The sequence below is a fragment of the Rhineura floridana genome, chromosome 5 (assembly GCF_030035675.1).
Source record: "Rhineura floridana isolate rRhiFlo1 chromosome 5, rRhiFlo1.hap2, whole genome shotgun sequence".
NCBI lineage: Eukaryota > Metazoa > Chordata > Lepidosauria > Squamata > Rhineuridae > Rhineura > Rhineura floridana.
In genome coordinates this window covers 188426048-188451148 of record NC_084484.1, presented here as the reverse complement: position 1 = coordinate 188451148, position 25101 = coordinate 188426048, and the positions used below count along the sequence as shown (strand labels likewise).

The 25101-nt window shown below is 50.4% G+C and overlaps 2 protein-coding genes across 8 annotated transcripts in view; both read left to right on the top strand.

Moving 5' to 3' along the window:
- The window catches only part of DCHS1 (dachsous cadherin-related 1), a 66128-nt gene extending 56482 nt beyond the window's left edge, over window positions 1–9646 (top strand). For 6 of the 7 annotated variants that reach the window (XM_061629298.1, XM_061629295.1, XM_061629296.1 and 3 more), the window contains exon 21: window positions 4926–9645. In XM_061629298.1, the coding sequence (XP_061485282.1) occupies window positions 4926–7456 (2531 nt within the window). In that variant the 3' untranslated portion in view covers window positions 7457–9645. Of the gene's footprint in view, window positions 1–4925 lie in introns of all 7 variants that reach the window. The other variant, XM_061629294.1, reaches the window with a different exon arrangement.
- On the top strand, window positions 9004–25039 carry LOC133386159 (uncharacterized). Its single transcript, XM_061629762.1, has 4 exons — window positions 9004–9111; window positions 9662–10336; window positions 20693–20926; window positions 24760–25039. The coding sequence occupies exons 1-4, from the start codon at window positions 9004–9006 to the stop codon at window positions 24940–24942; spliced, it is 1200 nt and encodes a 399-aa protein (XP_061485746.1). The 3' UTR covers window positions 24943–25039.
- The last annotated feature ends 62 nt before the right edge of the window (window positions 25040–25101 follow it).

Below are 25101 nucleotides of genomic sequence, written 5' to 3'. Positions count from 1 at the left end.
GTGGGAAGGCGGGACACCTCGCAAAGGCTTGCCCCTCCAAGTTGGAGAAGACCACAGTGCAGGAAAACTCCATATCCCAGCTCTTGTAGAGGTCTATGAGCTGGGATCAATTGTGGGCCAGGGACCTCAAGTCACCCCTCTCCTGCCAGAGTCTGCCTTACACCTACCAAATCGTGTAGGCTTGCCCTCAAGCCAAAGTGTCCAAGTGCTTGCCATGGTCGATTTGGGGACATCCAGTAACTTTATGGACTTGGACTTTGCTGAACAACATGGCATCGCAATCACCATGCTCGAGACTCCCCTGTCTGTGGAAACCAGATAGGTGGCCCTGATGTCAGGAGCAGTCACCCAGGCAACTGCTGGGTTGCGAGTGGAGCTACCTGGGTATGTAGAGCAGCTGTCCTTCTACCCAACTGCCCTGCCCCAATTCACAGTGGTTCTGGCGATGACATGGTTGACGCAACATAATCCTACAATCTCTTGGGGGGAAGCAATTGTGATGTTCCAGTTGGAATATTGCATATGGCACTGCCAGCCTACTGAGGCCACAGTGTCAGCTGCAGTGGCCACCCTGCCCCTGTCCAAGGAGGCTCCCCTGCCTGCAAAGTACCAAGATTATCGGGATGTCTTTGACAAGAAGTAGGCTGACCAGTTGCCACCCCATAGGCCCTACGACTGTGCCATAGACTTGCTCCTGGGGGCCTGAGTCTGCTCCGGGTACATATATTCATTGTCCGAGCCAGAGGTGGCTGCGCTGAGACTTCCTGGGTGTCAACCTGTGGCAAGGGTTTATTCGACCCTCAAAGTCTTCTGCTGGGGCTCCTTTACTATTTGTCAAAAAGAAAAGTGGGGACCTTCACTCCTGCCATGACTACTGGCAGCTGAATAAAATCACCATCCCCAACAGCTACCCACTTCCCCTCATCAACGAGATGCTGGAGTGACTGTGAAGGCCCAAGATCTACACTACACTGGACCTGTGCGGACTCTACAATTTTGTCAGGATCAGGGAAGGTGATGAATGGAAAACTGCCTTCAAGACTCGGTATGGCCACTTTAAGTACCTGGTCATGCCTTTTGGACTATCAAATGCTCCATCTGTCTTCCAAAATTTTATGAACAACAGCTTTTGGGACTACTTAGATCACTTTATGATAGTCTATTTAGATGGCATCCTTATTTACTCTGACTCCCCATAACAGCATGAGGTTCATGTGAGGATTGTGATGCAGAGACTGAGAGAGCATCACCTGTACGCCAAATTGGAGAAGTGTGGGTTCGATCTAACCACCCTGGACTTTCTGGGATACGATATTACCCCCACAGGAGTAGAGATGGACCCAGAAAAGGTGCATTGTGTGCTCACCTGGCACTCCCCGAAAACCAAAAAGGACCTACAGCGATTCTGGGGGTTCGGCAACAGCTACAGACACTTCATTGCTGCCTCCTCCAACATGTTTGCCCCGCTAACAGACTGCCTAAAAGGGACTGGCTTCTTTTGTTGGACAGAAGCCGCCAAACATGCTTTCAAGCAACCAAAGTTGTTGTTCTCCTGGGAACCAATACTACAACATGCTGACCACCACCAACCGTTCATGGTGGAAACAGATGCCTTGGATGTGACCTTCGGAACCTTGAGAACCTACAAACAGCCCATAAGCTGAACCAATCGCAAATGTGCTGGGCCCAGTTCTTTGTGAAGTTATCGCTAGTCAGGCGGTATATAAATTTAATAAATAATAATAATAATAATAATAATAATAATAATAATAATAAGTTTCATTTCCACCACAGGGCCGATGCACTTTCACGCAAGCCTGAGTACCATGAAACCGAGCCTCCATTAAGCCACATCATGCCCCTAGACAAGTTGGTAGCAGTGGCCTGTCCCAATCTATGGACTGAGGAGCTGCACTCTGCTCAGGAACAAGACTCTTTCGCTCAGGAGCAGGTGCAAGAGCTAAAGCAGCCCTCCCAAGACAGCACTCCAGGCTTCTCCCAGGGGGGCTGTTCTACCATTATGAGGCCCTGTACTTGCCCCCTGGGGAGATCCAAGCCAAAGTCCTACAGCAATGCCATGACGCCATGACCTCAAGGCATTTTGGGGTGTTCAAAATGCTGCAGGCAGTCACATGCGATTTCTGGTGGCCAAGAATACAGTACATCGTCAAGAGATATGTTCAATCCTACCCCACGTGCATGGGAGCCAAGCACTCCCCTGGGTGACCGGCCGGGCTATTGGAGCCACTGCCCCCACCTGAGGGATCCTGGAAGATGGGAACCCTGGAGTTTGTCACAGACTTACCCGCCTCTTAGGGAAAAACTATTCTGGTGATTGTGGACACCTTCAGCAAGATGGCCCATTTCATTCCGTGTGAGACTGCGCAGTTGTTTATGCAGCACATTTTCCGGTTGCACAGGTTCCCAACCAGCCTGATCTCAGATTGGGCCCCCCAGTTAAGAACATAAGAACATAAGAAGAGCCTGCTGGATCAGGCCAGTGGCCCATCTAGTCCAGCATCCTGTTCTCACAGTGGCCAACCAGGTGCCTGGGGGAAGCCCGCAAGCAGGACCCGAGTGCAAGAACACTCTCCCCTCCTGAGGCTTCCGGCAACTGGTTTTCAGAAGCATGCTGCCTCTGACTAGGGTGGCACAGCACAGCCATCATGGCTAGTAGCCATTGATAGCCCTGTCCTCCATGAATTTGTCTAATCTTCTTTTAAAGCCATCCAAGCTGGTGGCCATTACTGCATCTTGTGGGAGCAAATTCCATAGTTTAACTATGTGCTGAGTAAAGAAGTACTTCGTTTTGTCTGTCCTGAATCTTCCAACATTCAGCTTCTTTGAATGTCCACGAGTTCTAGTATTATGAGAGAGGGAGAAGAACTTTTCTCTATCCACTTTCTCAATGCCATGCATAATTTTATACACTTCTATCATGTCTCCTCTGACCCGCCTTTTCTCTAAACTAAAAAGCCCCAAATGCTGCAACCTTTCCTCGTAAGGGAGTCGCTCCATCCCCTTGATCATTCTGGTTGCCCTCTTCTGAACCTTTTCCAACTCTATAATATCCTTTTTGAGATGAGGCGACCAGAACTGTACACAGTATTCCAAATGCGGCCGCACCATAGATTTATACAACGGCATTATGATATCGGCTGTTTTATTTTCAATACCTTTCCTAATTATTGCTAGCATGGAATTTGCCTTTTTCACAGCTGCCGCACACTGGGTCAACATTTTCATCGTGCTGTCCAGTACAACCCCGAGGTCTCTCTCCTGGTCGGTCACCGCCAGTTCAGACCCCATGAGCGTATATGTGAAATTCAGATTTTTTGCTCCAATATGTATAATTTTACACTTGTTTATATTGAATTGCATTTGCCATTTTTCCGCCCATTCACTCAGTTTGGAGAGGTCTTTCTGGAGCTCTTCGCAATCCCTTTTTGTTTTAACAACCCTGAACAATTTAGTGTCGTCAGCAAACTTGGCCACTTCACTGCTCACTCCTAATTCTAGGTCATTAATGAACAAGTTGAAAAGTACAGGTCCCAATACCGATCCTTGAGGGACTCCACTTTCTACAGCCCTCCATTGGGAGAACTGTCCGTTTATTCCTACTCTCTGCTTTCTGCTTCTTAACCAATTCCTTATCCACAAGAGGACCTCTCCTCTTATTCCATGACTGCTAAGCTTCCTCAGAAGCCTTTGGTGAGGTACCTTGTCAAACGCTTTTTGAAAGTCTAAGTACACTATGTCCACTGGATCACCTCTATCTATATGCTTGTTGACACTCTCAAAGAATTCTAATAGGTTACTGAGACAGGACTTTCCCTTGCAGAAGCCATGCTGGCTCTGCTTCAGTTAAGGGCCCAGTTCTGGCGTGCCCTGTTGAGATTCTGCTACAGATTGACCTACCACTGTCTTCGTCACCCCACCCCCAGACAGATGGGCTAACGGAGACAGTGAACGCCACCCTGGAACAGTATCTCCGCTGTTATGTCAATTATCAGCAGGACAATTGGATGTCTTTATTGCCCCTGGCTGAATTTGCCTACAATAATTATGTGCGTGCCTCTACACAGCAGGCTCTCTTTTTTGCCAATTTTGGCTACCATCCTCATTATTTCCCCACTCTTAACCCCACCCTGGCAGCACCTGCAGCAGCAGAGCTTGTGCAAGAGTTGCAGGCAGTACAGCAGCTTTACAAGAGCAATTGGCAAGGGCTAAGGCCACCTGTAAGAGAGTTACTGACCAGCACCATCAAGCCAGTGCTGAGATACAGGTGGGAGATAAGAGTAGGGCTATCTATGTGTTATTTGCCAATGAATGTGCCCGCCACAAACTAGAGGATAGAAAGGTGGGGCCCTTCGAAGTAGCGGCACAGATCAACCCGGTAGTGTTCCATCTACGCTTGCCCGCCTCCATGAAGATTCACCCAGTGTTTTACTATTCACTGAGAACCCCAGAAGAGCCACTGAATCCCTACCGCCTCACTGCTACCAGTAACGTTGACAGGCAAGAGGAATATGAGGTGGAGAAGATCCTCAACTCCCGCCAGCTTTCCCAAGGAAAGCTGCTGAGTTCTGAGTAAGCCGTAGGTAGATTAATGAAGCGCACTGAACTGAAACTGTCTCTTACTACAATAAAAGAAAAAACCACAGCCGTGTCTGAGTCGGAGTTCTTCAAGTTCGGGCAGGACACGTTTGCCAGGGCTTGGCCCTCCCTGCCCCCTGAGCTGTTATTGGGATGGGGGCAGGCTTTTGAGGGTCAGGGGCAGCTCTGTGGGGCAGGGGGCTGTGCAGATGGGCCTGTGGAGCGTAGGCTGTTAGGCTTTTGAGGATCAGGGCAACTCTGGGGTGGGATCCTTTTGCCAACGTCTTCCTCCTCTCTGGAGTCTGACTGCTCTTCCCCTTGCCTTCTAGGGACCTTGTTCACTACCCAGCACCTGACACTGGATCCAGGACGCCCCACGCTGGACATCCTGGTGGAGGCTCATGACAGGGGCACTCCGAGCCTCTCAGCCTGGACCACAGTGCAGATCCACGTGCTGGATGTGAATGACCATGGGCCTCAGTTCTTGAAGCCACACTACAATGCCTGCGTGTCGGAGGACCTGAGCCCAGGCACCACCCTCCTCACCCTGGAAGCCACAGATGCTGACGTAACACGAGACAACGCAGTCTTGGACTACACCATTGTCAGTGGGAACAGTGGCCATGCTTTCCAGCTGGAGGGCCGTGTTGGTGGTACCAGTGCCCTGGTCCTGGTTGAGCCACTTGACTTTGAGGCTGTGACAGTCTATAACCTGACAGTGGCCGTGTCTGACCGGGGAGTGCCACAACACAGTGCTGTGGTACCTGTTGTCCTGACTGTGAGAGACGTCAATGACAACCCACCTGTTTTTGGGCGCCCTGCCTACCATGTGGCAGTGAGTGAGGGCACCGTGCCGGGGGCAGAGCTGCTCCGTGTAGCTGCCCATGATCCCGACTCTGCCCCCCATGGCCAAGTCCGCTACAGCATCAGCTCTGGTGACCCTGGCGGCCTCTTCCAGCTGCATCCGTCCACTGGGGCACTCCGCCTGGCCAAGGCGCTAGACTGCGAGATGCAGGCCCAGCACAGCCTGGTGGTCCAGGCCTCCGATGGGGCAGGTGGGCACTTTGCACTTGCATCTGTCACTGTTGAGGTAAAGGACGTCAACGATAACCTTCCCTACTTCCCGGTAGAGACACTGAGCTGCAGCCTCAGAGAGAACCTGCCCCCGGGAAGCCTGGTCACCACCATGCGTGCGGTTGACACAGATGTGGGGGTCTTTGGGGAGCTGCGTTATGCTCTGCTACAGACAGAAGGGTGGGATGCATTCACCCTCAACGGCAGCACTGGGGAACTGCACTCACTCCTGCCCTTTGACTACGAGCGCACCAAGGCTTTCCAGCTGTTGGTGCAGGCCACAGACATTGGCAACACCACTGCAACGGCCACTGTGCGTGTCCTGGTGACTGGAGAAGATGAATATGACCCTGTCTTCCTCAGCCCAGTCTTCAGCTTTGAGATTCCTGAGGGGGCACGCCGGGGGCAGAGCATAGGCCACGTGACGGCCACGGATGAAGATGAGGGGCCCGATGGCGTGGTGCTCTACACCCTGACCAAAACTTCCCCCTTCTTTGGGATCAACCACACCAGCGGCACCATCTACCTGCGTGTGGACAGCCAGGCGCCACCAGGTGGGCGTCCCAAGCGAGAGCCACGGGAAATGGTGCTGGAGGTGCAGGCCCACAGTCCCCTGCCTGCGTCGCGCTCAGCCTCCGCCCAAATTGCCATTGATGTGACACATTCGTCCTTTGGTCTGTCCACCGACCTCAACCTGCTGCTGGTGGTAGCCGTGGCCGCCTCACTTGGTGTGGTGCTGATGCTGGCTGCTGTGGCCATTGTGCTGGCCCTTCTCCGGTCTCGGCAGGGTCGTGGCCAGAAGGAGGCAGATCTGGCCCATGTGCAGAAGGCAGGCTGTGCTGGGCCAGCGATGCCCAGCGGGGACTGTCTCTATCATGAGGCACTGCCCGGCTACGGCACAGAACCAGCAAGTGCCTACACCAGGGGAGGGTCGCTGGACCCCTCCCACTCAAGTGGGCGGGGCTCAGCTGAGGCAGCTGAGGATGATGAGATCCGCATGATCAACGAGTGCCCCCGCATGTCCAGCGTCACTTCTTCCCTGCAAGAGCACCTTGCTGCCCGAGGGCCTGACTCTGGCATCCAGACCGACGCGGACCGTCTCTCTGACATCTCCTGTGAACCCACCACCCTGGATGCCGCCCACTGGTTCAAGAACAGGAAGGGGCCGAGCCTGTTGCTCCCTGGGCAGCCCCCACAACTCTACCGGGATGGCGGGGGTGGCAGTGGGGCCTACCTGGGTGCTGGCTGCGGCCTCAGCGTGCCCTCCACCAAAGACTACTCCTTCCCCGAGGACGGGCAGCCCTGTGTAGACGGCTCCCTCACAGCCATTGTGGCCAGCGACGAGGAGCTACGTGGCAGCTACAACTGGGATTACCTCCTCAACTGGTGCCCCCAGTTCCAGCCGCTGGCCAGCGTCTTCACAGAGATTGCCCGCCTCAAGGACGAGAGCTCCCTGCGCAAGCCCCTCCCCGCCAAGCCCAAGCCCCGAATTGACCCACCCCCCCTCATCACCTCTGTGGCACACCCTGGGGCCAAGTCAGTGCCCCCAAAGCCAGCGGTGGGGCGGGCCTTCCCACACCTGTCCTCCCTGCGACGCTCCCCAATCAGCCACGAAGGGTCGCTGTCCTCTGCGGCCATGTCCCCCAGCTTCTCGCCATCCCTCTCCCCGCTGGCAGCCCGGTCTCCGGTGGTCTCACCCTTCGGGGTCTCCCAGGGCCCCTCAGCCTCCACCCTAAGCACAGAGCACTCCTTGGAGGCCTCTGAAGAGGCTGAGCTCCGCATATAGCTCGCGCTCTGGACTCTGGCCCACTGAGCCAAGCTGCCGCCTTCTTCCGCAGCTCCAGCTGAGACTCGTACCCGGCCGGCTCCTGAGTCTGGGGCTGTCCGCCCATCCATTGGAGTGTGGAGTTGCAGGAGCCGCTTCCAGTGATGTAAAGGGATTCTGTGAGGGGCTAGATGAGGTTGCTTTCCTCTTCAGGTGACGGGCTGAAAAGCAGAGGAAGCTGCCAGCCCAGGACAGCATGCGGACCATGGCCACGTGCCCACGGCAGATCACAAGGCCGTCCTTTCTCTCCCCGTTCCCGCACCACAGACACCTTTTTTCACTATTGTTCCACTCGCCCCCAACTTCACTCACACAGACAGATGTGATGCTGTGCACTCCCTGCATGCAGTCTGCTGGGCTCAGTGGCTTGTCTGGATCTGCAGAAGGGAGTCCAGCTGAAATGCCCTTTAACTCTCAGGGCCCCAAACCACTCCTGGGGTAGGCAGCTACCATACCCAAGGAAAACGGCACCTGAAGCACATCTCCACTGGCAGCCCCCCTCCCCATCACCAAAGAGTGCAGCTACTATCAAGGGCTCCTTGGCTCAACACTAAGCGGCTCTCTTTCTGGGGCAACTTCTGCTATTCATCACCCCACACCCTCCCTCCAGCTCCCCCTATGTGCCAGGGAGCCCCATGGCCCATTCCCACTCCTTGCTTTGCACTGGCATATGCTCATTGGGGGGGCTGGTCCCCCCCACTGCAGAAATCTTCTGCTTGGGAGAGGGCTCACTCACTCTGTGTGCAATCCATATGTGCCCAGGAAGGGTGACACCCCAACAGTTTGGCACTGGGCACGGGGGCCATGAGGCTGGGGGCAGATTAGGTGCATGTGTTTGTGTTGGTTCAAGACTGGAGCAGGAGGTTGTCTCCCATGCTCCCCAGAACCCCCCCAACACAAAGAAACACCTTGCAATAACAGTGTTCTCCTCCTTCCCCTTGGCTTTTTTTTTGGGGGGGGGAGAATTAATGGCACTACCAGAGCAATAATCAACCCCCCCATTTGTCTCCACACCACAGGAGGGAGAGTAAGTGCAAGTTCACAGTTGTGGCCGCCTTGCCCGACTCAGCTCTTTATCAGTCCAGCCTGCCCAGTGGTGGCTGCGTGGCAAAGGGCAGCCGCTCCTCTCCAGGGTTCAGGCAGGGGCCATTGCCAGCCCCACCTGGAGACGCCAGCCTGGGACTGCGCCTGGGGCCTTCTGCATGCAAAACAGGTGGCCCACCCACCCAGCGGTGACCCAAGGAGGTGGTCTGTGCACATGCGTGTGCATATGGCAGCATGCTGAAGCTGGTTGATGACTACGCATGTGTGGGACGGGAATGAAGTCCCTGCAGTGGCCGATTTGGGAGGGGGCCCACGGCACAGACACAGACTAAGTCAACATCCTTCTGTATGCAACAACTTTGGCACCTGCCTGCAGGGGGTCCTGTGCTGTTTCCAGTGACAGCCGTGACAGCCCACTCTGGATGTATATTTGATACAGAATAGCATTAACTGCAGGGGAAGGGATGCAAAGGACAACGCTTTCCCTGTTGCTGCCATCGCTCACTGTGCCAGGGAAAGCTTCACCTGCAGAACTGGGGGCTGTCACGGGCAGGAACAAGGGAGCGCTCCTCGTGCGTGGGGTGGTTTCCTTTTTTCTGTCTCGGGCCTTTCTGCAGAGGAAGGAGAGGGCTTTCATCAGGTTTGCAGGGCGCAGGAGGCCGCCTTCCCCATGTTGCTCAAGGGGGGGAGGGTGCACCCTGCAACATAAGGGGCTCCCTACAGCTGGACCGCTTGGAGCAGGTGGTTGGGAGGAAGGCCGAGGCCTGGTCCTTGCCGGTCTCCTGTAGCCGAGCCCAGTCCTGCCTGGAAGCCGTTGTCTCTGCTGCCACCCCGGCCACGCGCGCACCACCTCTGTCCCGCCGCCGCCGCGGGCTTGGCATGTCCTGGCTCCACCAGCTGGGCAGATCCCATTTATTTATTTACTGTAGTCTGTTCTGTTTCACGCGTTTGTATCTTTTTGTATCGCTGAGGATCAGCAGTGGGGGAAGCCCTCTCGGGCGCCGCCCACCCTCCCTGGCCCTCGTGTTGAGCGGGGACCAGATCAAAGTGCCAACCTTTTGAAGTAATGCCTTAATAAACCACACCGCGTTTGTATCAGACTCGACTTTTCCCTATTGCAAGGGGGGAGGGAGGGAAGTGGGGGTACCCTGCGGGGATTACGCAGGGCCTTATCAGCTACCGAGACGAAACTCTGGGCACGCCTCTAACGGGGGAACCCCTGGGCGGCCGCCTTGTGGGCCAGGCGGGGCTTGCGATCCGGCCCTGCAGGCAGAGACGGTTCTGAGCGGGCGGGTGGCGGGCGTCGGAAGGGGGCAACGGCGCCCTCGAGTCTCCTGTCGCGCTGTTGTTGCCTATGGGAGGCTCCGCGGCGCGGGACAGAGGGGGCAAGGCTGTCTTTCTTATTCGTGGTGGGTGTTGCGTACGCGCTCTGCGAGGCCAACCGCACCACCAACCCTGAGCCCCGCTCCCTCCCAGGGACGCCTGAGGCGGGCGCCGCCCGAGGGCCCACACGGAAGGCGTTTTCTCCCGACCCAGGGAAAGGTCTTTTCTGACCGCGATCGCCTCCCTTGGTTGCCGGGCAGCATCCGGCTGGGCCAGGTCCTCGCCTCGTTGAACGCTACGATCCAAGGAGGGGTCCAGAGCCTCATCCTCTTAGCCAGATTATTCCCGACGCTGATTTTGCTAATCCTTGCTAAACTGCCTGCGCTCCCCCCTTCCTTCTCCTCGTCGGCCAGTCGCCAGGATTTGCAAGCGCCCCACTCCGAAGCGACCCCGCTCCCAAGCCGTGAACGCCAGGTGAACTCTACCCGCCCCGCCCCGTCTGTTTTACACCCTCCCTCTCTAGCCCCCAGATCAGACCACGCAGAACAGGCGGACGCCTCCTCCTCGTTTCCCGCGGGACGAGCGACGCTACCCTCCCCCCCGCCTAGCTCTCCAGCTGGGGATGAATCACTCGTGGGGGAGACCAGCCAGCCTCTGACGGGGCGGGGGCGTCGCCGAGGACCTGCCCCGCTGCTGGCGCCCCAACCCTAGCCGAGAGCGCACGAGAGTGAGGCGCCTCTCCCAAGGGCCGGCGGCAGCGTCGCCCGCGCCTCGAGGGCAGCGGGAAGCAACGCCAGAGCGAAGAGCAGCCCTCTCCCCGCGAGGGGGTGCTGTGGAGGTGGGGCCGGCGAAGGAGAAGATGCATCGCCCGCTCCCGGCGCTTGCTCGAGGGAGAAGGGCGCGGAGGCCGCCCGTGCCTTCGACGACCTACTTGCTTTTTGTCTGGCGCACGGGCCTGGCGCACTTCTCTGCCTGAGCTCTGGCCCGCCGATGGGCATCTCCCTCATCCCGTGAGCCTAGCGAAACCGGTTCCTCTGTCACCCGGGTCCTCGGCGCCTGGTGGTGGGTGCAGAATACTGGGGGGTGGGGGTGGGAACCGCTGGTTAAGAGCTAGGGTGGGGAGCAGTTTCTCCCCCTTCCCCAGAAGCACGAGGCACACCTGGTCTTAGAGGGGAGCATTGAGAAGAATGGAAGTTTCTGCTCAAGAAGATACTAAAACAAAAGCCAATCGAACCCCTAGAATTCAGGCAGTACGGTGGATGAAAGACTTCCAGAGGCCATCTGCACCCCCGCCAGGTCAAGGTTTTGTTCCTGGTCAGTCACTGGCAGTTCAGACCCCACCAGCGTATAGGTGAAGTTAAGATTTTTTTGCCCCGACATTGCATTTGCCATTTTACTACCCATTTACTCTGTGTGAAAAAGTCCTTTTGCAGCTCTTCACAATCTCTCTTTGGTTTAGTGATGCTGAACAATTTAGTATCATCAGCAAACTTGGCCACCTCACTGCTCACCCATAACGCTAGATCATTTATGTGCAAGTTAAGAAGCCCAGGTCGCAGTACTGATCCTGGGGGACTCCACTTTCTACATCCTTCCTCTGGGAAAACCATCCATGTATTCTTACTCTCTGCTTCCTGTTACTTAACCAGGACAGGCTTGCTAATACATCTCCTTTGGTTTTACCAGAGGCAGGAGACGTTCATAGATGGAGCTGGCTGCTTCAGGGCCACCTGAAGTGAGAGACCCACTACAATTACAATTTGACAAGGCAAAGGAAATCAAAAACTTTGGCAAAAGAAGTGCAAGTAGATTATACAGGAAACCAAAAAATAATTTCAGGAGCACATTTGCCAAAACCACAAAGACAAACAGCAAAAAATTCTTTAGATACATTAATGGCAGGAGACTGTCTAGGGAGGCAGCTTGACCCTTAGATGAGAAGGGAGAAAGGTGTGCTAAAGTAGGAGAAGGAGATTGCAGAGAAGCTCAATGAGTTATTTGCATCTTTCTTCACATTGGAGGATATAGGGCAGATCCCTGTGCCTGAACTAACTTTTGCAGGAAGGGAGTCAGGAACTGAGGTAAATACTGGTGACAAGAAATGAAGTCCTAGGCTTAATGGACAAAATAAAAACTAGCAAATCGCAGTGTTCAGATGGCATCCGCCAAGGAGTTCTCAAAGAGCTCAGATGTGCAATTGCTGCGCTTCTAACAAAAATATGTAACTTGTCCCTCAGATCTGACTCCATACTTGAGGACTGGAAAGTACCAGGGGTACATTCTAGTAGTTGTTATGTGCCTTCAAGTCGATTATGACTTATGGCGACCCTCTGAATTAGCGACCTCCAATAGCATCTGTCATGAAACACCCTGTTCAGATCTTGTAAGTTCAGGTCTGTGGCTTCCTTTATGGAATCAATTCATCTCTTGTTTGGCCTTCCTCTTTTTCTACTCCCTGCTGTTTTTCCCAGCATTATTGTCTTTTCTAGTGAATCATGTCTTCTCATTATGTATCCAAAGTATGATAACCTCATTTCATCATTTTAGCTTCTAGTGATAGTTCTGGTTTAATTTGTTCTAACACCCAATTATTTGTCTTTTTCACGGTCCATAGTACCCACAAAGCTCTCCTCCAACACCACATTTCAAATGAGCTGATTTTTCTCTTATCCGCTTTTTTCACTGTCCAACTTTCACATCCATATGTAGAGACAGGGAATACCATGGAATGATCCTGACTGTTGGAATATATGTGGTTCAACTCCAACTTGTGGGTTGAGGCTGCATGGGGTTAAAAAGGGTAGCTAGAGAGACCTCTTGGTTGCTAGGCTATACCTGTCCTTTGATCTCCTGCTGACTCTCCCTTCCTGCTAGACTGATATGCAGAGGATGTTGATCACAGTTCCCTCCTTACTTCTTTCTCTCATGAGGGAGAGCATACATATTCCTTTGTCTCTCCCTCTCCTCCAAGCTTGAGGGCAAGCACTGGGCTCAGTGTCTGCAGCTCCAGCTAGTTAGCTAGATATAGGACTCTTTCCTATCAAGCATGTACTTCCAGAATAAAGTAGTTATTTCTTATTTTAAAGCTTAAAGTCTCTGACTAATTTGCAGGGAAGGTAGAATCTTTAGCAAGGATTCAAACACACAAATAAGCTCGCTCAGAACTCTCCGTTCCCAGCATCGAGACTCTCCGACACTGACTTCGGTGTTTGGTGATACATTTTGGCATTTAAGAACCTTTTCTAGTTCTCTCACAGCTGCCCTCCCCAGTCCTAGCCTTCTTCTGATTTCTTGACTATTGTCTCCATTTTGGTTAATGACTGTGCCAAGGTATTGATAATCCTTGAGATGTTCAGTGTCCTCATTGTCAACTTTAAAGTTATATAAATATTCTGTTGTCATTACTTTAGTCTTTTTGACATTCAGCTGTAGTCCTGCTTTTGTGCTTTCCTCTTTAACTTTCATCAGCATTGGTTTCAAATCATTACTGGTTTCTGCTAGTAGTATGGTATCATCTGCATATCTTAAATTATTGATATTTCTCCCTCCAATTTTCACACCTCCATCTTGGTCCAATCCCGCCTTCTGTATGATATGTTCTGCATATAGATTAAACAAACAGGGTGATAAAATACACCCCTGTCTCACACCCTTTCCAATGGGGAACCAATCGGTTTCTCCATGTTCTGTCCTTACAGTAGCCTCTTGTGGAGAGTATAGGTTGCGCATCAGGACACTCAGATGCTGTGGCACCCCATTTCTTTTAAAGCATTCCATAGTTTTTCATGATCCATGCCTTTCCCAACCAGTGTGCCTCCAGATGTTGTTGGACCACAACTCCCATCAGCCTCAGCCAGCATTGGCAATGGTCAGGAAAGATGGGAATTGTAGTCCAACAACATCTGGAGGCATACTGGTTGGGAAAGGCTGATCTACACAGTCAAAGGCTTTTTTGTAATCTATAATTCTTCTAAAATTCCTTGGTCCGTTCCATTATCCAACGTATGTTTGTGATATGATCTCTGGTGCTGCTTTGCTTTCTAAATCAGCTTGGACATCTGGCATTTCTCACTCCACATATGGTAAGAGCCTTTGTTGTAGAATCTTGAGCATTACTTTATTTGCATGGGATATTAAGGCAATTGTTGGATAATTACTGCATTCCCTGGGATCCCTTTTATTTGGAATTGGGATATACATTGAACGTTTCCAGTCTGTGGGGCATTGTGTTATTTTCCATATTAATTACAGGCTGGCTAGTTCCGGGAAATAGAAAGTATTATTGAAGATAAATTAACCAAACACATAGAACAAGCCTTGCTGAAGCAGAGCCAGCATGGCTTCTGCAAGGGTAAGTCTTGTCTCCTCACCCTATTAGAGTTCTTTGAGAGTGTCAGAGAAGAGAAGGTATCTCAGCAAAGACTCCTGAGAAAGCTTAGCAGACATGGAATAAGAGGAGAGGTCCTCTTCTGGATCAGGAATTGGTTAAGTAGCAGGAAGCAGAGAGTAGGAATAAATGGACGGTTCTCCCAATAGAGGGATGTAGAAAGTAGTCCCCCAAGGTTCAGTAATCCAATCTGTGCTTTGTTCTTTTATTTAAAGAGCTAGCAACCCTGTGTGTATGGGAGAATCACATTCTGAACTCTTCTGCGCCACTTTACACTGTTGTACACTTTACGCTGCTGGTGGTGGTGATGATGGATGCCTTCTTTGAATGCTCTCCTATGCAAAACCACCACCCTCTCTGCAAGTAGAAAACCAGTACATCATGGAGAAATTTTCTAGTCCAACCCATTCTCTTCAAACTAAGTTTCTATTTGCAGGAAGGTGGTGGTGTTTTTCTTCTGTGTATGTGTGTATTGTTACTGTTAAGAATATTTATTGCCCGCCCTTCACCAAAAGGTTCCAATGCAGGTTACAAAATCACATTAAAAAGAATTAACACACATTTCAATCACAGGGATGGGGTGGATTCTAAGATCATACATTTCAGGTGCTGAAGGCCAGGGTAAAGAGGTGTGTCTTCAGCATTCACGGAAAACAAAACAAAGATGCACCTCGGTAGGGAGGGAATTCTACAACTTGGGGGCTGCCACAGAGAAAGCCCTCTCTCGGGCCACCATCCCCTGAACTTCTGAAGGCAGTGGAACTACCAAGAAGGCCCCTTCTGCTGATCTTAGACTCTAAGAGGGTCTGTAGGGTAGGAGATGGTCTCTGAGATATTTGGGGCCTAAGGTATTTAGGGCTTTAAACACTAATGCAAGCAATGAATTGGGCCCAGAAACAAACTGGCAGCCAACTGTAGGACACACTTTTGCAAACCTCAAAGGCCTGAACCCATCAAGAGCCATGTAGAGCTAAGCTGGGGACCAGCCCACACCACCCTCCCTGTTTTTGCATTTATTTTATTTATTAAATAATTTTGTATCCTGCCCTTCCTCCCAAAGGAGCCCAGGACAGCAAACATCAACATGAAAACAGTGTCAATGTGTTGAACCGTTGCCTGGCTGCGATAATGGACTGGATGGGAGCTAACAAACTGAGGCTCAATCCGGACAAGACTGAGATGCTGCTGGTGGGCGGTTTCTCTGACCAGATAGTGGATAGTGCCCCCATTTTAGAAGAGAGAGGTGGAGACACATTGGAACTGGCAGAATGCTGTGCCAAATGGAATGGCAGACTGTGGACTACATGGGGCCTATGTGCACGTGAGACTAGATGCATCTGCCTCCAGCTCCCGCTCTGCCAGAGACCCAGTGCCGCCAGCTGCAACTTGAGGAAAGACCATTCTAGTAACTTCAAAAAGATGGTGGCATAGGTGGAGGAGCTGTGTTTAGAGCTCCACCGTTTATCTTTTTTAACATCTTTTTAACATCCTTAAAGTAAAAAAAAATGTAAAATGTAAATTTAATTTTTTAGGTCGCCTATCTGTCCGAAGCCACTCTAGGCGACGTACATATTAAATTCCAATAAAATACAATAAAATACAGTAAATACAATAAAATATGATATACTCAGCAATAACAAAAATAACAACATATGCAGCACTTAACAACGGGCATTCAGTATGTAAATTAGCCCACCCCAGCGGTCCCAAAGGCCTGTCCAAACAGCCAAGTTTTTAAGGCTCGGCGGAAAGTATCCAGCACTTTAAAAGTGGGCTCACTTGGGGATTGTGGCTCACCTGGACTGTAAAGGTGAGCGAATGTTCTCTTTTGTCCCCCATTGTTGCCAACCACCCCTTCTTTGCACTTTAAACTTGGCGCGGCAACCGAAACTGTGAGGAACCGGGAGACGCAGTTAATTTAAGAACATAACATAAGAACATAAGAAGAGCCTGCTGGATCAGGCCAGTGGCCCATCTAGTCCAGCATCCTGTTCTCACAGTGGCCAACCAGGTGCCTGGGGGAAGCCCGCAAGCAGGACCCGAGTGCAAGAACACTCTCCCCTCCTGAGGCTTCCGGCAACTGGTTTTCAGAAGCATGCTGCCTCTGACTAGGGTGGCACAGCACAGCCATCATGGCTAGTAGCCATTGATAGCCCTGTCCTCCATGAATTTGTCTAATCTTTTAAAGCCGTCCAAGCTGGTGGCCATTACTGCATCTTGTGGGAGCAAATTCCATAGTTTAACTATGCGCTGAGTAAAGAAGTCCTTCCTTTTGTCTGTCCTGAATCTTCCAACATTCAGCTTCTTTGAATGTCCACGAGTTCTAGTATTATGAGAGAGGGAGAAGAACTTTTCTCTATCCACTTTCTCAATGCCATGCATAATTTTATACACTTCTATCATGTCTCCTCTGACCCGCCTTTTCTCTAAACTAAAAAGCCCCAAATGCTGCAACCTTTCCTCGTAAGGGAGTCGCTCCATCCCCTTGATCATTCTGGTTGCCCTCTTCTGAACCTTTTCCAACTCTATAATATCCTTTTTGAGATGAGGCGACCAGAACTGTACACAGTATTCCAAATGCGGCTGCACCATAGATTTATACAATGGCATTATGATATCGGCTGTTTTATTTTCAATACCTTTCCTAATTATCGCTAGCATGGAATTTGCCTTTTTCACAGCTGCCACACACTGGGTCGACATTTTCATCGTGCTGTCCACTACAACCCCGAGGTCTCTCTCCTGGTCGGTCACCGCCAGTTCAGACCCCATGAGCGTATATGTGAAATTCAGATTTTTTGCTCCAATATGTATAATTTTACACTTGTTTATATTGAATTGCATTTGCCATTTTTCTGCCCATCCACTCAGTTTGGAGAGGTCTTTTTGGAGCTCTTCGCAATCCCTTTTTGTTTTAACAACCCTGAACAATTTAGTGTCGTCAGCAAACTTGGCCACTTCACTGCTCACTCCTAATTCTAGGTCATTAATGAACAGGTTGAAAGTACAGGTCCCAATACCGATCCTTGAGGGACTCCACTTTCTACAGCCCTCCATTGGGAGAACTGTCTGTTCATTCCTACTCTCTGCTTTCTGCTTCTTGACCAATTCCTTATCCACAAGAGGACCTCTCCTCTTATTCCATGACTGCTAAGCTTCCTCAGAAGCCTTTGGTGAGGTACCTTGTCAAACGCTTTTTGAAAGTCTAAGTACACTATGTCCACTGGATCACCTCTATCTATATGCTTGTTGACACTCTCAAAGAATTCTAATAGGTTACTGAGACAGGACTTTCCCTTGCAGAAGCCATGCTGGCTCTGCTTCAGCAAGGCTTGTTCTTCTATGTGGTTAATCTAGCTTTAATAATACTTTCTACCAGTTTTCCAGGGACAGAAGTTAAGCTAACTGGCCTGTAATTTCCGGGATCCCCTCTGGATCCCTTTTTGAAGATTGGCGTTACATTGGCCACTTTCCTGTCCTCAGGCACAGAGGAGGACCCAAGGGACAAGTTACATATTTTAGTTAGCAGATCAGCAATTTCACATTTGAGTTCTTTGAGAACTCTCGGGTGGATGCCATCCGGGCCCGGTGATTTGTCAGTTTTTATATTGTCCATTAAGCTTAGAACTTCCTCTCTCGTTACCACTATTTGTCTCAGTTCCTCAGAATCCCTTCCTGCAAATGTTAGTTCAGGTTCAGGGATCTGCCCTATATCTTCCACTGTGAAGACAGATGCAAAGAATTCATTTAGCTTCTCTGCAATCTCCTTATCGTTCTTTAGTACACCTTTGACTCCCTTATCATCCAAGGGTCCAATTGTCTCCCTAGATGGTCTCCTGCTTTGAATGTATTTATAGAATTTTTTGTTGTTGGTTTTTATGTTCTTAGCAATGTGCTCCTCAAATTCTTTTTTAGCATCCCTTATTGTCTTCTTGCATTTCTTTTGCCAGAGTTTGTGTTCTTTTTTATTTTCTTCATTTGGACAAAACTTCCATTTTTTGAAGGAAGACTTTTTGCCTCTAAGAGCTTCCTTGACTTTGCTCGTTAACCATGCTGGCATCTTCTTGGCCCTGGCGGTACCTTTTCTGGTCTGCGGTATGCACTCCAGTTGAGCTTCTAATATAGTGTTTTTAAACAACCCAAGCATTTTCGAGTGATGTGACCCTCTGGAGTTTGTTTTTCAGCTTTCTTTTTACCAATCCCCTCATTTTTGTGAAGTTTCCTCTTTTGAAGTCAAATGTGACCGTGTTGGATTTTCTTGGCAATTGGCCAGTTACATGTATGTTTAATTTAATAGCACTGTGGTCACTGCTCCCAATCGGTTCAACAACACTTACATCTCGCACCAGGTCCCGGTCCCCACTGAGGATTAAGTCCAGGGTTGCCGTCCCTCTGGTCAGTTCCATGACCAACTGGTCTAGGGAATAGTCATTTAGAATATCTAGAAACTTTGCTTCTTTGTCATGACTGGAACACATATGCAGCCAGTCTATGTCCGGGTAGTTGAAGTCACCCATTACTACCACATTTCCTAGTTTGGATGCTTCCTCAATTTCATATCTCATCTCAAGGTCTCCCTGAGCATTTTGATCAGGGGGACGATAGATCGTTCCGAGTATTAAGTCCCTCCTGGGGCATGGTATCACCACCCACAACGATTCTGTGGAGGAGTCTGCCTCTTTTGGGGTTTCGAGCTTGCTGGATTCAATGCCTTCTTTCACGTATAGAGCGACTCCGCCACCAATACGCCCTTCCCTGTCCTTCCGATATAGTTTATATCCAGGGATAACCGTATCCCACTGGTTTTCTCCATTCCACCAGGTCTCCGTTATGCTCACTATATCAATGCTCTCCTCTAAGACCAAGCACTCCAGTTCTCCCATCTTGGTTCGGAGGCTCCTAGCATTAGCGTACAGGCACTTGTAAGCAGTGTCTCTCTTCAAGTGTCTTTGGCACTTGTGGTTAGGCCTGTGGTAATTTTGCTCTTCTGAATTTATATCCTGTGCCCCTGCTCTCACAATGCCTACTTCTAGGCCTACCCCTTTTAAAATTTCATCATTTCTTTGGTTTTTATCCCAGGGGGGAGGTTTATTCCGAACCGGACCTTTCTCAGCTCCTGTCGGGTTTCCCCCCTCAGTCAGTTTAAAAGCTGCTCTGCTACCTTTTTAATTTTAAGTGCCAGCAGTCTGGTTCCATTCTGGTTCAAGTGGAGCCCGTCCCTTTTGTACAGGCCCGGCTTGTCCCAAAATGTTCCCCAGTGCCTAACAAATCCGAACCCTTCCACCCGACACCATCATCTCATCCACGCATTGAGACTGCGAAGCTGGGCCTGTCTGGCTGGTCCTGCGCATGGAACCGGTAGCATTTCAGAGAAAGCCACCTTGGAGGTCCTGGCTTTCAGCATCCTACCTAGCAACCTAAATTTTGCTTCCAGGACCTCACGGCTGCATTTCCCCATGTCGTTGCTGCCAACGTGCACCACGACCACTGACTCCTTCCCAGCACTGTCTACCAAACTATCTAAACGACGGGCGATATCCGCAACCTTCGCACCAGGCAGGCAAAACACCTTGCGGTCTACACGGCCATCACACACCCCACTGTCTATGTTCCTAATGATCGAATCACCCACTACAAGGATCCCTCCACCCCCTGGAGATATATCCTCGGCACGAGAGGATAGCTGCTCATCCCCCAAGGAATGGGTCCCTTCTAAGGGATCATTTCCTCCTTCCTCAGGTGGATGCTCTCCTTCTCCGAGACCATTGTTCTCCATGATAGCAGAAGAGCTATCATCGTTGGAGTGGGACACAGCTATAACGTCCCTGAAGGCCTCCTCCACACACCTCTCTGCCTCTCAGCTTTTCCAGGTCTGCCACCTTGGCCTCAAGAAAATGAAGTCGTTCCCGGAGAGCCAGGAGCTCATTGCACCGAGAGCACACCCACGACTTCTGTCCAACAGGCAGATAGTCGTACATGCTGCAGGCAGTGCAAAACACTGGAAAGCCCCCACACCCCTGCTGGCTTCTTACCTGCATAATTTTGTTTAAGGTTTATTACGTCAATGGGTTGGAGACTGCTGTTTAGTTGAGGTCAGGGAACAGACGGGCAGAGTGGGGGGCCCTGGACTCCTCGCCCTGCTGCCGAACTCGCTCTGCTGCTTAACTCGCCTTGACGCTTCGTCAGCTGGGGCTCCCTCTAGCTCGTGGAGCAGCAATGTTAGTGGCCCAACGCATGTGTCGGGGCATACTCTAGATCTTATTTTTGCGACTGGACATGGAGATGGTGATCTGGATGTAGGGAGTTTTACATCTCTCCCTTTGTCATGGACAGATCACCACTTGCTGAAGTTTAGACTTATAGCGGCCTTTCCCCTCTGCAAGGGTGGGTGACCTATTAAATTGGTCCGCCCCCGGAGACTAATGAATCCCGATGGTTTTCAGAGGGCTCTGGGGGATTTTCCGGCTGAGAAGACTGGCGCTCCTGTCGAAGCCCTGGTCAAACTGTGGAATGCGGAGATGACTCGGACTGTTGACACGATTGCTCCTGCGCGCCCTCTTCTGTGTAGAGCTCATGCAGCTCCATGGTACACCCCGGAGCTGAGAGCGATGAAACAAAATAGGAGATGGCTTGAGCGGAAGTGGAGGCGAATTTCCGACAGATGCAATTATGCGCTGGTAAGTGGTTCCACTAAGCTGTACCTAGAAGCGGTGAGGGTGGCGAAAAAACAATACTTTGCTGCCACCATCAAGTCATCTCTTTCCCACCCAGCGGAGCTTTTTAGAGTTGTCTGAGGGCTACTTCATTCTGGCTCTCAGGACATGGTAGAGTCATCGGTAGCCCGCTGTAATGAGTTTGCTGGACACTTCCAGAATAAGATGCTACGCAGCCGCCGGGACTTAGACTCCCAGTTTATAGCAGTTGATCCTATTGAGACGTCCAGAGCGCAGTCTTGTCATGTTTTATTGGATGAGTTTCAGTTGGTTCAGCTGGAGGACGTGGACAAGGTACTTGGACAGGTACGTGCAACCACTTCGGTACTAGATCCTTGCCCCTCTTGGCTTATAAAAGCTAGCAGGGATGGAACAGTTGGCTGGGCCAGGGAAGTGATAAATGCCTCTTTACGAGAGGGAGTGGTCCCTGGTTGTCTGAAGGAGGCGGCAGTAAGACCACTCCTGAAAAAACCTTCCTTGGACCCAGAAAATTTCAACAGCTACAGACCAGTAGCGAATGTTCCATTCCTGGGCAAGATCTTGGAACGAGTGGTTGCTAGCCAACTCCAGGCGCTATTGGATCCATTTCAATCGGGTTTCAGGCCTGGTTTCGGCACTGAGACAGCCTTGGTCGCCCTGTATGATGACCTATGTCGGGAGAGGGACAGAGGGAGTGTAACTCTGCTGATTCTCCTTGATCTCTCAGCGGCTTTTGATACCATCGACCATATTGTTATATTGTATTTTATGATGTATTTTATTATGATGTAATGTATTGTTGTTAAATTGTACGTCGCCTAGAGTGGCCATTGGCCAGATAGGCGACCCACAAATTAAATTATTATTATTATTATTATTATTATTATTATGGTATCCTTCTGGAGAGGCTCGCGGAGTTGGGAATTGGAGGCACTGCTTGGCAGTGGTTCCACTCCTACTTGGCGGGTCGTCTCCAGAAGGTAGTGCTTGGGGAACATTGCTCGACACCGTGGGATCTCCAATGTGGAGTCCCGCAGGGGTCGGTTCTGTCTCCCATGCTTTTTAACATCTACATGAAGCCGTTGGGTGCCGTCATCAGGAGTTTTGGAGTGCATTGTCATCAGTACGCTGATGACACGCACCTCTACTTCTTTTCATCCTCTTCAGGTGAGGCTGTCAATGTGCTGAACCGTTGCCTGGCCGCGATAATGGACTGGATGGGAGCTAACAAACTGAGGCTCAGTCCAGACAAGACTGAGATGCTGCTTGTGGATGGTTTCTCTGACCAGGTGGTGGATACCTACCCTGTCCTGGATGGGGTTACACTCCCCCTAAAGGAGCGGGTTCGTAGTCTGGGAGTTTTTTTAGATCCTTCCCTGTCACTTGAGGCTCAAGTGGCCCCGGTGGCTCAGAACGCATTCTACCAACTTCGGTTGGTAGCCCAGCTACGTCCCTACCTGAGCAGAGAGGACCTTACATCAGTTGTACATGCTCTGGTAACCTCGCGATTAGACTACTGCAATGTGCTCTACGTTGGGCTGCCTTTGAAGACAGTTCGGAAGCTACAGCTTGTCCAAAATGCGGCAGCCAGAGTAATAACGAGGACCAAGCGGTCGGAACACATAACACCTGTTCTGGCTCGCTTACATTGGCTGCCAATATGCTTCTGGGCCGGATTCAAAGTGTTGGTTTTAACCTATAAAGCCCTATACGGCGTGGGACCACAATACCTGTCGGAACGCCTCTCCCAATATGAACCTGCCCGGACACTGCGCTCTGCATCGAAGGCCCTCCTCCGAGTCCCGACTCATAGAGAGGCTCGGAGGGTGGTGACGAGAACTAGGGCCTTCTCAGTGGTGGCCCCCGAACTCTGGAATAGTCTCCCCGTTGAGGTGCGTACGGCGCCAACGCTTCTGTCTTTTCGGCGCCAGCTTAAGACCTGCCTCTTTTCTATGGCGTTTTAATTTTAATTTTAAAATATTATGTAATCTGATTTTTTTGCACTTTATACGTTTTTGTAATATTTATTATGCACTTTTTATGAGATGTATTTTGTATTTCCTGTTGTACACCGCCCAGAGAGCTATTGCTAGTCGGGCGGTATAAAAATTTAATAAATAAATAAATAAATATACACCCTGTTCTGGACGGGGTTACACTCCCCCTAAAGGAACTGGTTCGTAGTCTGGGAGTTGTTTTAGATCCTTCCCTGTCACTTGAGGCTCATGTAGCCTCGGTGGCACGGAATGCATTCTACCAACTTCGGTTGGTAGCCCAGCTATGTCCCTATCTGAGCAAGGAGGACCTAACATCAGTGGTACATGCTCTGGTAACCTCACGATTGGATTACTGCAATGCGCTCTACGTAGGGCTACCTTTGAAGACAGTTCGGAAGCTGCAGCTTGTGCAAAACGCAGCGGCCAGACTGATAACAAAGACCAAGCGGTCTGAACACATAACACCTGTTCTGGCTCGCTTGCACTGGCTGCCAATATGCTTCCGGGCCAGATTCAAAGTGTTGGTTTTGACTTATAAAGCCTTACACGACGCGGGACCACAATATCTGCTGGAACGCCTCTCCCGATATGAACCTGCCCGTACACTGCGTTCTACATCGAAGGCCCTCCTCCGAGTTCCAACTCAGAGAGAGGCTCGGAGGGTGGTAACAAGAACTAGGGCCTTCTCGGTGGTGGCCCTGAACTGTGGAATAGTCTCCCCGATGAGGTGCGCTTGGCGCTGACTTTGCTATCTTTTCAGCGCCAAGTTAAAACCTTCCTCTTTTCTAAGGCATTTTAATCTAATTTTAATTTTAATTTAGTTTTAAATTTGCTATAATTGATTTTAGACTTTTCATTTTCTTATATGTGCTCTTGTAGTATTATTATGGGTTCTTATTGTATGTATCTGTATTTTGCTGTAAACCGCCCAGAGAGCTATGCTAGTCAGGCGGTATAAAAATCTAACAAATAAATAAATAAATAAATAAATGCAAGTGAAAAGCAAATAAAACATACGGAAATTAAAACCATGTAAAAACATTTAGAACATTAAAACCTTTTAAAAGCAATCACCCTCACAATTATTAGTTTAGAGACAGATTGGTGTTTGGGAGAGTAGGGGTGTTTCCAGACTAGCTCATGTTAACTCTAGGATGCCATCGTCCAGGCTTTGCCCTACACTGCTTTCCTTATGCTGCTCCAGTCTTGTATCAGATGGCAGAAAATTGGATTGTTATGGAAAGAGGAGTAAAACACCACTCTGCCTGCAGCTCTGGGTCACCTGTGTGCTTCTTCCTTTTCAAAGAGACATAGATTTGATATGTGCAATGTGATGCACTGGACAGGTGAACCTATCACCACTTTGACACACTTATCCAAGGGGCACCATTTTATCACTATGCTTTTTCTAATTAGTGCTAAACTGCTTTTTCAGCTATATTTTAAAAAACAAGACTAAAATAGCCATAGAGTAGCCCTTAAATCACATATGAACAACCTTGCAGGTCTTAAGTGCAGCCCATGTGGGTGCCCAATTCAGCCCCAAACTTTGTTGCCTGCAGGTAGCCCAAATGTGATAGGAAGAAGGTGTGCAGGGGTCATCATTCTCCGTGTGTCTTCCTCCCCATCACAATCATGTGAATGAACATGTGTGAACACCCTGCCCATGACCACTGACAGTTGTGGCTACTGGCATGCAGGCCGTGCCCGCAGCCTTCTAACAGATTTCCTGTAAAGTACTTTCTAACACTTTTTAGAAGTTCTGGAAGTAACCACACAATTGTAATTACATAAAAGTGCTTTACTTTTTTAATCCTGTAGAATAGTAGAGCTGGAAGTGGCTGTAACACCATCTACTGCTTGAGTCCTACTGGCGGAGAAGGCCATGGGATTTGCTGGAAGTACACCAACCCTGGAGCCCACCAGGTTCCATCCCTGACAATCGGTCAGCCTGTTACTTGTACTGGAACTGCTTCTCAGATAAAGCGGGTGCCCAAGCCGTGAGCCCCCGGCGCCAGGCAGGAACCGACCCAGGTAAGGTGGCGAGCAGAATCGGTGCCGGAGTCAGAGAGGGACGACTTTGCTCCTCTGTGGCGGAGACAGCGAGGCAGGGCCTGCCTCCGCGCAGCGATAGGACTCTGGCCTCGGCTCGCATTGCCAGAG